We start from the raw sequence: 18,312 nt of genomic DNA, 5'->3' as shown, positions 1-18,312 counted from the left end.
TTTGGCTTTTTAAACATGAAAATATTCCAGAAAAGGGTAAGTTTCCTGTGAGTAGTACAGCTGTTGAACATTTGTGACAGCATGGTGGCCAACTTTTTCACTTTCCCCCAGTATCCAGTCCCTGTCTGTGGGAAATTCACATTTGCCCTGTGTATGTATGGATTTCCTCTGGGCTCTCTTGTTTTCTCTCATGACAAAAGATGTACGTTAGTTAAAATGCTGCTTCCCCTGCCATTGACAAAGGCAGTATGTGCGTACACTAGGGGCCTCGTTTGTAAAACTCTGTTTAATCATGATTGAAACTCTGCACACAAAGTCAGAAATGCACATGTACATTCTTTTTTGTTAAACCATGTGTGCGCATGGGCCTGCTTTGCACTCCCATCCTTGGGCATGAATGAATGTAGATCTAAAGTCATCATTTGCATATGAAGCATTTAAAACATGGCCAGCTCACAGAGAACAACACTGCAAAGAAGAGGGGGAACAAAAAGCACAGAAGGAGTTTTATTTCAAAGAATGTAAAATTGACATTGTCAACTGAGAGGTGGAGAAAAGGAAATTGTTTCATTTGGCAGAGGTTCTCTATTCTGAAATCATGTTTAAAAAGAAAGCCACTGAATGGGTCAGAAGTAGTAGAAGTGATCAGTTCTTGCGCAGCGCAAAGCTACAACCCCAAATTACAAAATGATTGGATGGTACGGAACATATAACTTTTGACGCCTGTGAGTAAGTCCCTTCGGCTGTTCCCTTGTTTTTCCACTGCAGATCTGAGGTGGATCTGCATGTTGATTTAGCACAAGTTTTACACCGGATGCCCTTGACGCAACTCCATATTACATAGAGAATGGGCAGGGGTGGGGTTTGAACTAGGAATTTTCTGCACTGAAAATAAGTGCACTTCACCGCTAGGCCACCACCTCTGCCTAATTTTGGATACCTGTACAAACAGAAATTGACCTGTCACCATTTTTGCTGTTTTTACCCTATGACATTCAGTCATAGATAGTGCAGCCGGTCTGCTCTGTGTCAGCCTGATCCCGTCAAATCTCAGAAGCTCAGCAGAGCAGGATCTGGTTAGTACTTGGATGGGAGACCTCTTTGGAACACCAGCGGCTGTGTGTGTTTCTCCAGGTAAAACTGGAGTTGCATCAGGAAGGGCATACGGCGTAAAACCTGTGCCATTTACCAATGCGGATCTGGCTGTGTCCGCTGTGGCGACCCCGAACAAAAACCGGGAGCAGCTGAATGACCAACAACAACATAGATAGTAGCAGGGGTGGTGGTCAAGTGGTTAGTGCGCTTGGTTGAAACCCCACCCCTGCCACATTTCTCCATTTAATGTGGAGTTGCGTGAGGAAGGGCATCCGGTGTAAAACATGTGCCAAATCATGTAGATCCACCTCAGATCTGCTGTGGCAACCCCGAGTGAAAACAAGGGAGCAGCTGAAGGGACTTTTACATTAAGTCATAGATAGTCCAAACTACACCTTTTTTTATTTTTATGATCAGACAAACAATATGGTATACTTTTTGAAATGACTGGTGTATTTTTAAGTATTGACCCCTTCTTTGACCCAGACTCAGCTATAGCTGCCGCCTGGCATGGCAACCATACGTTCTTGTGTAGGTTGTGGTATACTGAGGAGTGTAAGAATTGTTTAGTGATAATGAAAACCTGCTTGGGCCATGAACTTTCTTTGTCATTATCTCTCCAATCTTAATCACAGTCACTCACTCTCTCTTGTAGGCTATGAAGGTGTTGTCCAAGAAGAGGCTGATGAGACAGGCAGGTTTTCCTCGTAAGTCTCAAGCCAGTTCCAGATGGTTAACACTCCAGTGGTGCATAGACACACAACAGTAATATTCATAGCTAATATCAGACAGCAGAATCTGCTCACCTTTCCTCTCCCACATACACCCCTATTATGCCTCTCCGTTCCCAGGGAGACCTCCCCCTCGTGGAGCAAAAGGAGGTCCTGAGGGTCCCCCTCAGCCTAAAGGACCCCTGGAGAGGGTCTATCAAGAGATTGCCATCCTGAAAAAGCTGGATCATCATAATGTAGTCAAGCTAGTAGAGGTGAGTGCTGTTAACACATTTATGCCAGGTTTATTTTCCCCTGACCAACCGAATGAAACATCAATGGGGATATAGTCAAGAGCACCATCCAGTTGAACATATCTCCAAGACCCTTGGGCCCAAATCAACGAAACGTGGAATATGGATAGTCACAGTATGGAGGACAATCATCATAGCTACAGTGGAAGGATGTTATTTAGGTCACGAGATCAAGGAGATCTAAAATCATATTTTGGCTCACAGAGGCAGTGTTATTTAAGATGGGTACACAAAAGTTTGACCCAACCTAAAATGGACTCCAAAGCACCTGTCAGGTATCAGATGAGCGTACCTTTTTGTTTTGTTTTTTTTACACAGGTACACACATACGTTCATGTGTACATGTACCTTTGCTAAGAAGCAGCAGTGTCCTTAGTGGCCACAAAATCCTGTCAGTTGGCTAGAAGGCTTCATGGCAGTTTGATAGGCCTGTTTTTATTTGAAGTTTTGGTCATTGTGTATGTTAAAAGATGCTAATGGGGCCCAAAATAGGAGGCTTATTTGTATCCATCAGCTCTTAAAATTTCATAATTGAATGTTCAGTAATTTTTACAGTTATTTTCAGTAACTTTTTTTGCAGACCCACTGACTGACTGACCCCGTTAATCCCATGCTTGCCCTGCTAATCACTTGTATAAACTTTCAAACTCAATTTTCCCATGTGACATATATTTCATTTTATCAAACAATGTGTTTTAATTTATTTACAACCCCTGGCAATAATTATGGAATCACCGGCCTCGGAGGATGTTCATTCAATTGTTTAATTTTGTAGAAAAAAAGCAGATCACAGACATGACACAAAACTAAAGTCATTTCAAATGGCAACTTTCTGGCTTTAAGAAACACTATAAGAAATCAGGAAAAAAAATTGTGACAGTCAGTAACGGTTACTTTATTAGACCAAGCAGAGGGAAAAAAATATGGACTCACTCAATTCTGAGGAATAAATTATGGAATCACCCTGTAAATTTTCATCCCCAAAATTAACACCTGCATTATATCAGATCTGCTCGTTAGTCTGCATCTAAAAAGGAGTGATTACACCTTGGAGAGCTGTTGCACCAAGTGGACTGATATGAATCATGGCTCCAACACGAGAGATGTCAACTGAAACAAAGGAGAGGATTATCAAACTCTTAAAATAGGGTAAATCATCATGTAATGTTGCAAAAGATGTTGGTTGTTCACAGTCAGCTGTGTCTAAACTCTGGACCAAATACAAACAACATGGGAAGGTTGTTAAAGGCAAACATACTGGTAGACCAAGGAAGACATCAAAGCGTCGAGACAGAAAACTTAAAGCAATATGTCTCAAAAATCGAAAATGCACAACAAAACAAATGAGGAACGAATGGGAGGAAACTGGAGTCAGCGTCTGTGACCGAACTGTAAAAAACCACATAAAGGAAATGGGATTTACATACAGAAAAGCTAAACGAAAGCCATCATTAACACCTGAACAGAAAAAAACAAGGTTACAATGGGCTAAGGAAAAGCAATCGTGGACTGTGGATGACTGGATGAAAGTCATATTCAGTGATGAATCTCGAATCTGCATTGGGCAAGGTGATGATGGTGAAACTTTTGTTTGGTGCCGTTCCAATGAGATTTATAAAGATGACTGCCTGAAGAGAACATGTAAATTTCCACAGTCATTGATGATATGGGGCTGCATGTCAGGTAAAGGCACTGGGGAGATGGCTGTCATTACATCATCAATAAATGCACAAGTTTACGTTGATATTTTGGACACTTTTCTTATCCCATCAATTGAAAGGATGTTTGGGGATGCTGAAATAATTTTTCAAGATGATAATGCATCTTGCCATAGAGCAAAAACTGTGAAAACATTCCTTGCAAAAAGACACATAGGGTCAATGTCATGGCCTGCAAATAGTCCGGATCTTAATCCAATTGAAAATCTTTGGTGGAAGTTGAAGAAAATGGTCCATGACAAGGCTCCAACCTGCAAAACTGATCTGGCAACAGCAATCAGAGAAAGTTGGAGCCAGATTGATGAAGAGTACTGTTTGTCACTCATTAAGTCCATGCTTCAGAGACTGCAAGCTGTTATAAAAGCCAGAGGTGGTGCAACAAAATACTAGTGATGTGTCGGAGCGTTCTTTTGTTTTTCATGATTCCATAATTTTTTCCTCAGAATTGAATGAGTCCATATTTTTTTCCCTCTGCTTGGTCTAAAAAAGTAACCGTTACTGACTGCCACAATTTTTTTCCTGATTTCTTATAGTGTTTCTTAAAGCCAGAAAGTTGCCATTTGAAATGACTTTAGTTTTGTGTCATGTCTGTGATCTGCTTTTTTTCTACAAAATTAAACAACTGAATGAACATCCTCCGAGGCCAGTGATTCCATAATTTTTGCCAGGGGTTGTAGAATATCTACTTTATTTCCATATAAAATTATTTAAACAAGTTTGTTTAAATTTGAGTGAGAGCAGTTCTCTTCGTTGAGTTTCTTTGACTGTGTAGCAGACCAAATGCATCAAAAGCTTCTGCGTCCTCCAGAAGGAGAAATGTGACACATCATGTGTATGCGAAAATTACATTTTCATTGGAGCTTATCAGAATCTGTTCAATTTTGCATTTCATGTGTTCATTTACACTACCTTCTTTTGATTGCATGTTGTTGCCAGGTTTTGGATGACCCCGGTGAGGACCATCTGTACATGGGTAGGTAGTGGCTTTCAGACCATGTTTACACAAACTTAGTGATACATAAAGGTTTCATGAGGAGGGGAAGCTATATATATATTTCTAAATGTGTTGAGCACTAATTTGGTCTTTTTCTGTCACAGTGTTTGAGCTGGTCAAACAAGGGTAAGCTGAGCCTCTTTTATAATAATCGTGGCAACACTGAAAGCTCCATCTCATTAGTTGTGATGGCTAATCGTGATTGTGTCTGTTCAGAGCTGTGATGGAGGTGCCAACAGATAAACCTTTCAGTGAGGACCAAGCTCGTTTTTACTTCCAGGATCTACTTAGGGGAATTGAGTATTGTGAGTCTTTGATTTTTTTTTTTTTCCTTTCCACTCAGCGTGTTTGTGCATCAATGTAGTGTTTTAATGTGAGTCACGTGGTTGCCACTTTGAGACATTTTTGTGCAGCAGTGCACCAACACTGACTCAGTAGCACTTTGCGGTGATCAATGTATTGCAGTACTATTAATTTATACTCAACAAAAATATAAACGCAACACTTTTGGTTTTGCTCCTATTTTGTATGAGATGAACTCAAAGATCTAAAACGTTTTCCACATACACAATATCACCATTTCCCTCAAATATTGTTCACAAACCAGTCTTAATCTGTGATAGTGAGCACTTCTCCTTTGCTGAGATAATCCATCCCACCTCACAGGTGTGCCATATCAAGATGCTGATTAGACACCATGATTAGTGCACAGGTGTGCCTTAGACTGCCCACAATAAAAGGCCACTCTGAAAGGTGCAGTTTTGTTTTATTGGGGGGGGATACCAGTCAGTATCTGGTGTGACCACCATTTGCCTCATGCAGTGCAACACATCTCCTTCGCATAGAGTTGATCAGGTTGTCAATTGTGGCCTGTGGAATGTTGGTCCACTCCTCTTCAATGGCTGTGCGAAATTGCGACGACGAACTGGAGTCAGGTCGAGACCCCGATGAGGACGACGAGCATGCAGATGAGCTTCCCTGAGACGGTTTCTGACAGTTTGTGCAGAAATTCTTTGGTTATGCACACCGATTGTTTCAGCAGCTGTCCGAGTGGCTGGTCTCAGACGATCTTGGAGGTGAACATGCTGGATGTGGAGGTCCTGGGCTGGTGTGGTTACACGTGGTCTGCGGTTGTGAGGCTGGTTGGATGTACTGCCAAATTCTCTGAAACGCCTTTGGAGACGGCTTATGGTAGAGAAATGAACATTCAATACACGAGCAACAGCTCTGGTTGACATTCCTGCTGTCAGCATGCCAATTGCATGCTCCCTCAAATCTTGTGACATCTGTGGCATTGTGCTGTGTGATACAACTGCACCTTTCAGAGTGGCCTTTTATTGTGGACAGTCTAAGGCACACCTGTGCACTAATCATGGTGTCTAATCAGCATCTTGGTATGGCACACCTGTGAGGTGGGATGGATTATCTCAGCAAAGGAGAAGTGCTCACTATCACAGATTAAGACTGGTTTGTGAACAATATTTGAGGGAAATGGTGATATTGTGTATGTGGAAAACGTTTTAGATCTTTGAGTTCATCTCATACAAAATGGGAGCAAAAACAAAAGTGTTGCGTTTATATTTTTGTTGAGTGTATGAGAGGTTTCATTGAAGGAAAAAAAACTCTTAAAGCAAAACTTGATCTTTTTGCAGAACTTGTTGACATCTTGAATTTTGGCAGAAATCCTGCAAGATCGCACGTGTCATAGTCACAGAAAGTTAAAAACCAAAGGTAATAGAGCTACGCCACTATGAACTGGCTCTATTGGTAGTAATGCAATACATTGTTAATACCACTGGGTTCTGCTGTAGATTATCAAAGTGATGGAGCGGCATGCGTTCATTACTACTGCTGGATATGCACAGAAATATCTCGTACTTGTAGCCATGGTCAGTGTCTAAAACATATTCTGGGCTTGTGATCCATGGATCCATTCTGAGTACTTTTTGTTTCAGCCTTCTTGGGAGGGGGAACCTCAGTATAAAGCTACAGTGTGTAGGATTTAGGGCCAGTATTTATTAGCATAAATGGAATACAGCATTTATAACCATATGCTCATTAGTGTGTAATTACCTGCAATAATACATTGGTGTGTTTTCCTGATCATAGAATGAGCCCTTCAGACCTACATGCATGGTTCTCACCAGTACAGTTGAGCATAGGGGCCCCTTTGCTGTGATTTGGAGCCCCTATACTGTGATTTGGACTGCTATGCTGTGATTTAACCAGCATAGGGGCTTTTTTTTGTTTCCTCTTCTTTTTGAAAAGACATGTTGCACGTTATTTAACATCCCAGTTAGCAACACAAAGTGGCACTCAAAATGCAGGAAATAGTTATAAATTTCAAAATTTTCTTGAGGGGATGCCCTCGGACCCTCCTACAGTCCTCGCGTCTGCAATGCCTGTCGCGTGGCTATACCCCGCAAAGTTCCCCCCCATGCTGTGAATAAATCCTGGTGAGAACCCTGTACATGGGGGTGGGCCCCCTCATGGAGGCCTCCATGTTAATACAGTAGCCCAAAAGAGCCACGCATACGCCACCTTTTGTATTTTGCAGTGCGGCTGGAAGACTTTAGAAAAAAAAGAAGAGGAGTCAGTTGTTACTCCGCTATACACTGTTTGATGGTTGCTACTGCAGGCTAACATGTTTCACAGCCCTCATTTTTGTGAAATGGAGGATTATATGTTCACTTCAGACAACTTTATTGATCCCAAAAAAGGGCAGTTATGTTTACACTCCAATTACCTCAGAATACAGCAATTAATCCACAATTGTTACTTGTTTACCTTAATAATGGCACACATCAAAATTAAAGACAACACATACAACCCCTGGCAAAAATTATGGAATCACCAGCCTCGGAGGATGTTCATTCAGTTGTTTAATTTTGTAGAAAAAAAGCAGATCACAGACATGACACAAAACTAAAGTCATTTCAAATGGCAACTTTCTGGCTTTAAGAAACACTATAAGAAATCAGGGAAAAAAATTGTGGCAGTCAGTAACGGTTACTTTTTTAGACCAAGCAGAGGAAAAAAAATATGGAATCACTCAATTCTGAGGAAAAAATTATGGAATCATGAAAAACAAAAGAACGCTCCAACACATCACTAGTATTTTGTTGCACCACCTCTGGCTTTTATAACAGCTTGCAGTCTCGGAGGCATGGACTTAATGAGTGACAAACAATACTCTTCATCAATCTGGCTCCAACTTTCTCTGATTGCTGTTGCCAGATCAGCTTTGCAGGTTGGAGCCTTGTCATGGACCATTTTCTTCAACTTCCACCAAAGATTTTCAGTTGGATTAAGATCCAGACTATTTGCAGGCCATGACATTGACCCTATGTGTCTTTTTGCAAGGAATGTTTTCACAGTTTTTGCTCTATGGCAAGATGCATTATCATCTTGAAAAATTATTTCAGCATCCCCAAACATCCTTTCAATTGATGGGATAAGAAAAGTGTCCAAAATATCAACGTAAACTTGTGCATTTATTGATGATGTAATGACAGCCATCTCCCCAGTGCCTTTACCTGACATGCAGCCCCATATCATCAATGACTGTGGAAATTTACATGTTCTCTTCAGGCAGTCATCTTTATAAATCTCATTGGAACGGTTAGTTAGTTTTGTGTCATGTCTGTGATCTGCTTTTTTCCTACAAAATTAAACAACTGAATGAACATCCTCCGAGGCTGGTGATTCCATAATTATTGCCAGGGGTTGTATACATTTGACATTGTTTATGTGCACTAAACTTGAGGCAGTCCGTCATCCGAATTTGCTTATCACAAATGAAGGGAACATCAATCCCTGTCACCAAAGAAGCGAAAACCTTGAGCGACTGCGGCATAATGCAGTTAACAACCTCACCACTAGATGACAGTAAATCCTACATGCTGTAGCTTTAAATACATTTTACTACATACAGTATAGTTACAAAGTTATTTATGCCTTTTTAATGTTGCCAGTAAGATACATGATTTTTTTTTGTAGGAGATCTACAAACTAGTGTGAATCTTTGGACAGTTTACATTCTGACATGGATTACAGGTTCTCTGCTTGATCACATTTATGTGCACATTACAAATGTAAAACCGGCAAAGATGTATCTTCTGCTCTTCCTTTAAAAAGGAGCAATTAAAAAAACATCTGTCACACAATTTTGAAGCGTTTGAAGAATAATTACTGGATGTGGCTTATCACTAAAATTTAACAGGGTTCTTGTTTTTATAACAACCTTGATTTGGATCTTGTTTCATAAAAATGGGCACAACATAGTCAAACTGTCTGCACATCTTTAGTTTCATCCTCCATCCTTCCAGCCTGCCATGTACAGAATCCATTTATGCGTGCTGTTCTTTGCCTTGGCCACCCACACGCTCATTCCATATCATCTCGGTGGGTCTTAAAACATTTCAGTGCTGGAGAAAAGCTGCTGCACCAAGTGTTGTCTAGGAGACCAGCACTGAGGGATGGAGTGGGAGAGGGATTCTGAAAGTCAGTCTTCCCTCCCCGTAAGCAATCATAGCTCAAGGGGCAAGCCTGCAACACTGTCTGAAGTCTTGATGTGTCTCAAAAATACACACACTCCATGGATCTATTTAGTCAGCAGCGACTGTGTGTGTGTGTGTGTGTGTGTGTGTGTGTGTGTGTGTGTGTGTGTGTGTGTGTGTGTGTGTGTGTGTGTGTGTGTGTGTGTGTGTGTGCGCGCACGAGTGAGAGAGAACTTTGCTGGTTATTCAGCTTTCTTATGGGTTTCAGTTACTTTTGTCATTTGAGGGATTTTCTGATTTGATCACAGCTAAAAGCAGCCAGAAGATCAACATCCACAATAAAATAATAAATTATGACCTCATTGTCGCTGTAATAGTCTTTCTGTTTTGTTAGTGCATTACCAGAGGATCATCCACAGAGACATCAAACCCTCAAATCTGTTGGTGGGAGAAGATGGACACATTAAGATCGCAGACTTTGGAGTCAGTAACCAGTTTGAGGGGGCAGACGCCCTCCTGACCAGCACCGTGGGAACGCCTGCTTTCCTTGCCCCTGAAGCGCTCTCTGAAACCAGGAAGAATTTCTCTGGGAAGGTGAGGAAGAATTTAGCTAACTAGCACCCTCTGGGGATGACTTTCAGTAGTGGATGGAAATTTTTTTCTTGAATTGATTTATAAACCAATCAATATTAGTTTTAAATTCTTTTCACAAAAAATAAATCAATCAATAAATAAATAAATAAAATAAAACAGATTTGTGTAGGAAAAGAGATCATTTGCATGCACTTAATCTGATGCCTTGTCATTTTTAATCATTTAGGCTTTGGACGTTTGGGCCATGGGTGTGACTCTTTATTGCTTCGTATTTGGAGTGGTGAGTTTCTGGTTTGGCAGAAACAGTCGATACAATAAGTACAGGGACCTAGGAGTGATTTTCCCCCTTGAATGTTTGCTCATCATCTATTAAAATGAATCTTCTTTCATTCAGTGTCCTTTTATGGATGAACGTATCCTCAGTCTTCATCAGAAAATCAAGACACAACCTGTGGAATTACCTGAACAGTCAGTAAAAATTTTACTATAGCAATACATGTTTTACTACTGCTTCTTTTTATGTAACTACTTATTTTTTTTAGTTTAAAATGTAGCTTGTTGTGATTATTCTGTCTTAACAGTGCTGCCGTATCGGAGGATCTCAAAGATTTGCTGCTGAGGATGCTGGACAAGAATCCAGAGACCAGAATATCAATCCCACAGATTAAAGTAAATTCAACAGTGCCTCCCTCCCTAAATTATCTCTCATTTATACCATTAAAAAAAATTAATATTAGGCTGCTATTTATAGGTGTAGTCCCGTCCAGTATTTTTTTTATCATTTAAGTCATAAGGATTTTGTTTACCACCATAGTTTTGCTTTTTTGTATTAAAAAAAAAAAAGGATTCACAATTGTCATAATTTGCCTGGTCTGGAAGCAGTTTAGGATTGTGACCCAAGTGTATTAAAATACAGTGAAGACATCATCACGTACTTTGGTAGCGATGGCATGGATGATGATGGGGGCTGCTTTTCCAACTCTTGAATGGCAAACGTGGTTGGTGTAATCATCATGGAGTCAAAGAAATGCGGTCGAACTTCAATTCTGAATGAAACTGAAAAAGAAACAAAAAAGTCATAAAACTGAAAGAGAAAGAAAGTCAAGTGACAGACACTGTTAATAAATGTAGGCCACCAGAGATCCTTTTGGGAAGAACATAAAGGTTTTGCAGGATATCTGCTGGACACATAAGTCAACACTGTCCAGGTCAACTGTCAGTACTAACGTTAGTTACCGTTTCAGTATTTTTAATTAGTTTGCTAAATATGAATCAGTGAGTACACTTTGCCTTAGCTGTAATTAGCTGTAATTTTACCATACATCACAGAAATAAAGGTACTTTATAATGACTAGATAGCAACATTTTATTTATTTTTTTCAATTTTGTGGAAAATCAGAGTGGACTACACATATAAAGCCTCAGTCCCACCCGAATAATAAGCCACGAATAATGAGCCACGCGTGGTTGTGTCAGTGATTATTTGAAGAATGATCCACGTTTTAAGCTATCACGTATCCACTACTAAGGTGCCTCTCTCTACTTCGCATGTGCCAGGTATCAGCCTCTAGTGAGCCACGACCGACCTGCCATTTGAGCCCCGTCCAGCTTCGAGTGGCTCGTGTCGCTGCATATGATCCACGTCAAGCCACATATGATCCATGTAGCACCATGATAACGCGATGTTGGTGCACGTTTAGCAGTGGGTTTGGTCCAAACCTCCACCCCTCCCACACTTGGTCCCTTTAAAGTGTGGGTTTTCAATTCACAGCATCCATTCAAGATGTCACATTTTTTTAAATGTAGTCCAAAAAAAAGACGCTGCACTGAGTGAGTGCGTGCTACCGCAACTGTGGATCACTTCCAAAATAAAAGAAAAAGACACCACAATGAGGTGGCCGCTTTAATTATATACACCCACTGCCGCAACTGTGGATCACTTACCAAAAAAAGATTTCTTTATTTCTTCCATGGCTTAGAGTCACCATGATCCAACTTTTAACTTTGTTTTGTGTCTGCAAAATCGCTCTTTTGCGCACTCTTGTTCTGCGCTCCTTCTCGCGGCTTCACTGGCATTATACACACAGCCACTTTTACACTGTGATCCAACTTTTAACTTTGTGTTCCTCTGTTATTCACTGCAAAATCACTCTTTTGCGAGTTGGCGTTCTGCCTAATTGCTCCTTTTGAGCACGAGTCACTGCGTCAGTGCACACAAACAGCAGAGCTCATCTGATCCATTATAACAACATATTAAATCTATCATAAACATGCTTTTACAGCTAGGAATGAACATGCAACTGTTTTACCAAGCTATAAGTTATCTTTAAGCTGTTCCAAAATACGTTCCTCATGGAGCAGGACAGGAAAAAAAGCATCCAGATGAAACGGTCTTCTGTGATTATAAAAATGATTAGAGGTGTTTTCAACATCCAAGGTTTGCCAGAAAATGATTAATCTGCTACAGCGTCTGGTGCACAAAGCAGGTGGAATTGTGCGCAAGGGGGCAGCCGCTCCAAAAATAGCCTCTCTGGTCCCTCGTAGCTGCCAGGCGCTCGGATAATGGGCTTTTACAGCCTTGTCTGCACCACACACATGCCTCTATAATCTTCGTTAGTTGTAGTAACTCGTACACAAACTGCCCCACGCTGTTGTTGATAAATTTTGAACATCTTGAAATTAGCGCCACGCTCAGAGATGAGCCTTGTTAACTGAAGATACTGCCTCTAAAGAGCCTCTCAGAGGCACCATTCTCCCATGATAGTTGAATAAACCCTCGTGTAGTAAAAATAAAACCATTGTGGCTCATTATTCATCCTTCATTATTTTGTGGGATCAGGGCTTAATTCTGTGCTGAAGCTAAATGCAGTGAATGAAAATATAAGTTGTAGTGCACCTGAACCTTCTCTTGGCCCTGTAACACCACATTTTAAAAGTCAGTCTGTTTTAATTCTATTGTGAATTTTCAGGGTGTAACACCAACGTTAATTCTACAAACAAAATCTGTGTTGGAAAACAAAAAACAAAACTAATGTAATGTTGCCTTTTCTCTTCACTTGTATGAACATTAGTCTTTCTTTGACTGTTGTTATATAATATGACCATGCACATTGTGCATGAGCACAGAATATATAAATTGCAATGTGCTTCTAAATAATACTGCATGCTGCATGCAAGGCAAACGGAATACAAGCTTTTCACTTTTCGTGTCTTTGTGCTTATTTTCAGGTGCACCCGTGGGTGACGAGGCACGGTGCCGAGCCGCTCCCCCCAGAAGATGACAACTGTTGTACCTTGATTGAGGTGACCGAGGAAGAGGTGGAAAATTCCGTTAAGCATATCCCGAGCTTGGCCACCGTGGTGAGTCATTAGGTTATGTATTTATTTTATGTAAAGCTTTTGGCATAAAGTTTATTTTCACTACTGGTGTCTTAAAGTGCAGTTATGACATTCCATCATTTCACTTTAGCTACAGTCGGTCACATTACACAGTGGTGGGCACAGCTAACCAAAAGTTAGCTTCGATTACCATTAATCTAATAACTGAAACGTTATGACGATAAACTGCTAAAAAAAATTTACCTTTTTTTACAGATAACCGATAACTTTTAGTATTGATTCAGATGCGGCTACATCAGATGACACTGTCGGCTTCTGATAAACCAGTTTCACTTTAAGAGCCGCAGGGGCTGCTGGGTAAATTCAAGGATCACAAACACACAAGAACGCATGAAAAATTAATGAATAAAAAAATGAAACCCCAAACACTGTCATCATCTTTCAAAAGCAGTAAAACACAGTATTAGAAGTCACAGTTTATCTCGGTATTAGATACACCGTCATTTACGAACTAAAAGCTGCTGCTTTTTCACACGCTTTCAACCCTTGCGGCTTAAACAACTGAAATACATCCATTAATGCATTGATTGGCAGAGTAAAATACATGTAGTAAATATAAATTCTTACCTGTTAATTTCAGTGGGATTCATCTGAAAAAAAAATCTTCCTGAGGTTATCCAAAACAATCTAAACGGTGAAGAAACGTCCCTCTGTACACAGCTGCACCGTGAGAGCTCCTCTCTTCCACTGAGTCTTGGCGATACCGTCAGCCACAAAGAAATAAAATAAAATAATATTAACGTTTTGTGTTTGTGTCGAGCGGACGATAACACTTCTTGTTCGTCTTCTCCTTTCGGATCCAGTGGTGGACGGATTATAGCAAAAACATACTCTATAGACATTAAGATGTTGCATTAATTTCTAAGACAGAAAAAAAAGTGTTATCATCTCTAAGAGACAGTCTGCTGGTTGCCAGGTTGCCCCCTCTCTCAGGAGACAACATCTCTTTGTCTCTCTAACAATCTGTGTGGGTGTGGAGCACAGCACTAGACAAGCTGCTTCTGGTGCTTTCTTGGTTGTTAGGGTGAAAAGGTTTCCCCCATCTAATTGGTTGTCTGAGAAGCGCTGCAATGAAAAGTTTAGAAATTTTCAACATAAGCAGTCAGAGCAGCCCGATGAAGAAGGTGAAGCACTCTCTGGAGCCGCATACGCTCAGTCCTCATTTAGTGTAATAAGAAAAAAGCTGCTGGCGCTCAGTCGAAAATCCTACATGAACACAGTGATGTTCAAAACAATGAATTATGTGACTGTCGTTGCATCAGACGGAACCCTTCATATGTGTGAAGCTGAGCCTTTTGACTGCATTCTCGTTTAGAATGAACCTGGAGCCTTTTGGACTTTTCAATGTTTTATTTTTTTACGTTTGTATGAACCATTTGTTTGTTTGCAGATCCTGGTGAGAACCATGCTGAGAAAGCGTTCCTTTGGAAATCCCTTTGACTGGGCCCGTAAGGAGGACCGTAGCGGCGTGTGCGCTCCAGGACAAACGCTCACGTAAGCATCCATTGAGAGACTCTGAACTCTGTCTGAACTGAAAAATGTGCAAAGTCAAAGTAGCAGCATGCTGTCAGTACTGTCCTCTTGACCTGAGTATTCCCAGCTATGTTTGTCGAGCAGGCGCTTATCGTTCTTCTCTTGCCTTCAAGGAAAGACAGAATAGGTGAAGACAGATACCGCTGCAGTCACTGTAACCAAACTTTAGTCGCTTTACGATGGTGCTAAAGCCTCCCACTTACAGTACAGCTAAAACAGTAAAAAACACTTTAGCACCTGTAACTGCAGTAACTCACTAGTCACGAATTTGTGCATCATATTTGTTGCTGTAATATGGTAGATATTTTTGCATGAGCCATTTATGATAATATTATGTGGTGATTCATGTCTGGGGTGCTTGCAAAAGGCTGATTATATTCACATTAAGGATATCTTCCCTTATTTTGCAACAATTGTCATATTAAGGCATTGTCAGCATTCAAGCCTCTGAGTACACTGTTCGCCTTTGACGATTGGTTCATTTGCAAGATCTCTTTGAAAAATTAATTTGGGAAGCAATGAACTGGAATGAACTTACAAGATGTGCATCAGTCTTAGAGGTTAGCCCCAGTCAGTATTTTTTTTTTCTTTAAATATATCTTTTTGGAGTATTTCTCAGCCTTTTTTGTAAAAATGGTGTGAGAGACAGGCAGTAGAGAAGCAGATGGAAAGAGGCATGCAGCAAGGGTCACCCAGACTGGGTTTTGAACCTGGGTTCCCTTTTTTTTTTTTTTTTTTTTTTTTTTTTTTGAAAAGGCAATGTGAGTTTTAAATTACTTTGAGGTCCCACGTGATATCACCAGCCATATGTGTTTATAAGTAGTCATAAATTGCCAAAATGCATTAGTGACTACCAGTGGTGGGCACAGCTAACCAAAAAGTGAGCTTCGATAACCGCTAATCTGCTAACTGAAAAGTTAGCTTTTATAACAATAAACTAATAAAAAATAAAAATTAGTGGAAGCTACAGCTAACCGATAAGTGCTAACTTTCTGTATTGACTCTGGTACACTGTCAGCTGCTGACAAGCCAGTTTTGGGTTTAAGCACCGCCAATGCTTTTGAATAGAATCAAAGGCGATCAGAAACCCAACACAAACAATGAGTCAGCATTCCTGTCTTTGTGTGCCCTGCTCACTGCTTACTGCTGTAAGGAAGAGTCATTTTCATGAACAGCATACAAAGCCCCTGACGTGAGGCAGAAGTCATGAAAAGCAAAGCAGGTTTGACTTATGGTTTGACTTAAAAACCAAACTAATTCCGGACGGTTTATTTATATTAATGTTAACTGTCATTTTTACAAAGTGAAAATATCAATTTATTTGTAAAAACCAACACGTTAACTAACTAACCAGTGATGAGGAGACTCAATTTCCCATAATGCCTCTGGGCATCTGTGAGTTTTAATGCTCAAACATTTAGAATTAGTGCATTACTTTAAAACTAAGAGGTATTTCTGATATTTTGACGTTGTAAAAATGACAGTTAATGTTAATATAAATAAACTGTCTGGAATTAGTTTGATTTTTAAATCAGACCATAAGTCAAACCTGCTTTGCTTTTCATGATTTCTGCCTCACGTCAGGAACTTTGTATGCTGTCAGTGAAAATAACTTTTTTTTTTTGGTTGTTTTTTGTAGCAGCCAGGCGGCCAGGTCCCGTGTGCTGGGGTCGGGTTGAGCTCAGTTCCTCACAGCTGCCTGACTGCTGCAAAACACAACAGAGAAGAATTAACGTGTGATTTTAGGGTTTATAAATGTTTTTGACCGTTCGGCTTTACTTACTATGCCAGCAAATAAAACATTAGCGACCTAAATTTAGTGGAAGCTAATAAGTCCATTGATGGTTTTTGAAGTTAGCTGAAAAGCTAATCTGCTAACAAAAAAGTTAGCTTTGATAATTAGCGGTTAGCGGATTAGCGGAACTGTGCCCACCACTGGTGACTACTGTGCTTTAAAGATCGGAAAAACGCAGTGCCATTTTCCCTTTTTCTTATTTTTTTAATAGGACTTCTCTTGGTTTTTAATGTGACTAATGTTGTTGATTAAGTGAATTCTGTTCCTAAAATAGTCATTTGGTTGGAACCCACCATCATGTAAAATATCATCTTCTTTTCTTTTAACGTTGTGTATCTGTTATAAATTATTTTACATTGTTTAGATTGTTTTCTTCCCCCTTAAACGAGTGCTGCAGTAGATTGCTGGTTTCTGTGCATGGTGACTGAGGCTGGCTGTGATGGACTCTGTGTCTCTGCTGTGTTACTTAGGAAACAGGAAGGCGGGGATGCCAGGAGGCATGTGGATCTGCCCTACGTGGGAGAGGATCAGGCTCTTTCCTGATGCAGGTTTATTAAGCACACTGCCTGCAGTCACACAGCTTGACGGCCCTTTACTCACAGTTTTATACTGCCAGCCTACACGTTTTCTTTCAGGTGGACAAACTGTGGCAGCATTTTAAAAATGTTCTTCTGTCTGTGTGGAAGGCTTGGTCTGAGGATGTAGGATTTGGGACTATGACGTAGAATTGTCTGGAATCTTGAACGTGTCTTCGGCTCTCACCGCCGACTCCCTTCCCTCCTCCTATCCTGCATGCGTTTATATTCCCAGCATGCTCTGTCTCAGGCTTCAACTGTACAGTCTGGTGTTTTGTTGTGATTTTAACCACTTGTTTCTCCTCATCTTTACTTGACAATGATTTCAGGTTTACAGGGCGCAGTGATGGTCAACGGGGAGCGAAGGTTGTCTGTCTGTGACGGCCTCAATCATCACCTTGATATTTGCTTCACGAGAACATGTTTCTTGACAGTGATTGTCTGCTTCAGAGAAGCAGTGGCCAGTTTTGTAACATATTTTAGAGTGAGGACTTTGTACAGTTTATCTGAAATTGAAAAGACAAAAGCATGTTTTTTGTCCCAGTGCAAATAACTTACTATAAGCTACATACAGTATTTATAATATCTACAAACTCATCACATAACCTTTTTGAAGTTTTCCATCTGTTCAATGGTTTATGTCTCCCATTATTTCTTATTAAAGCCATGCAAAGCTTTACAAATGTTCATATGATGGGCTTTGGACACATGTCTTCACCACTTCATAAAAATAGCAAAAAAACATTGAGAATTTTCTTATTAAATGAATAGTAACATGGTTTCTTTTGGTGTCATTAAAGTTAAACATCTACAAGAAAATTACTAAAGGCATTAAACGTCCCATTGAGTATGAGAAAGTAGTCAACGTATGCAATAATGCATAGTATACATTCAAGTCCATAAGTATTTGGACAGTGACACATTTATTTATTTATTTTTTTTTTTTGCCTCTGTACACCACCACAATGGAAATGAGGTAACACTGTTGTGATGGGCTTGTAGTGATGACTTTCAACTTTAATTCAAGGGGTTTAAAAAAAAAATCACCATTTAGGAATTACAGCCATTTTCATATATAGTCTCTCT

General features: G+C 40.2%; 1 protein-coding gene across 5 annotated transcripts in view; it reads left to right on the top strand.

Moving 5' to 3' along the window:
• LOC117529468 (calcium/calmodulin-dependent protein kinase kinase 2-like) overlaps positions 1-17,963 on the top strand; it is a 53,958-nt gene extending 35,995 nt beyond the window's left edge. Inside the window, exons 6-18 of one of the 5 annotated variants that reach the window (XM_034192266.1) lie at positions 1,751-1,802; positions 1,947-2,080; positions 4,774-4,810; positions 4,936-4,957; positions 5,048-5,136; positions 9,725-9,924; positions 10,151-10,204; positions 10,319-10,392; positions 10,506-10,593; positions 13,153-13,284; positions 14,714-14,817; positions 17,122-17,199; positions 17,556-17,963. In XM_034192266.1, coding sequence (XP_034048157.1) covers positions 1,751-1,802; positions 1,947-2,080; positions 4,774-4,810; positions 4,936-4,957; positions 5,048-5,136; positions 9,725-9,924; positions 10,151-10,204; positions 10,319-10,392; positions 10,506-10,593; positions 13,153-13,284; positions 14,714-14,817; positions 17,122-17,194 — 1,059 coding nt within the window. In that variant the 3' untranslated portion in view covers positions 17,195-17,199; positions 17,556-17,963. Of the gene's footprint in view, positions 1-1,750; positions 1,803-1,946; positions 2,081-4,773; positions 4,811-4,935; positions 4,958-5,047; positions 5,137-9,724; positions 9,925-10,150; positions 10,205-10,318; positions 10,393-10,505; positions 10,594-13,152; positions 13,285-14,713; positions 14,818-17,121 lie in introns of all 5 variants that reach the window. The other 4 variants (XM_034192265.1, XM_034192268.1, XM_034192267.1 and 1 more) reach the window with 4 other exon arrangements.
• The last annotated feature ends 349 nt before the right edge of the window (positions 17,964-18,312 follow it).

Source organism: Thalassophryne amazonica, chromosome 17 (assembly GCF_902500255.1).
Source record: "Thalassophryne amazonica chromosome 17, fThaAma1.1, whole genome shotgun sequence".
In the NCBI taxonomy this organism is placed as follows: Eukaryota; Metazoa; Chordata; class Actinopteri; order Batrachoidiformes; family Batrachoididae; genus Thalassophryne; species Thalassophryne amazonica.
This window is presented reverse-complemented; position numbering and strand designations above follow the sequence as displayed.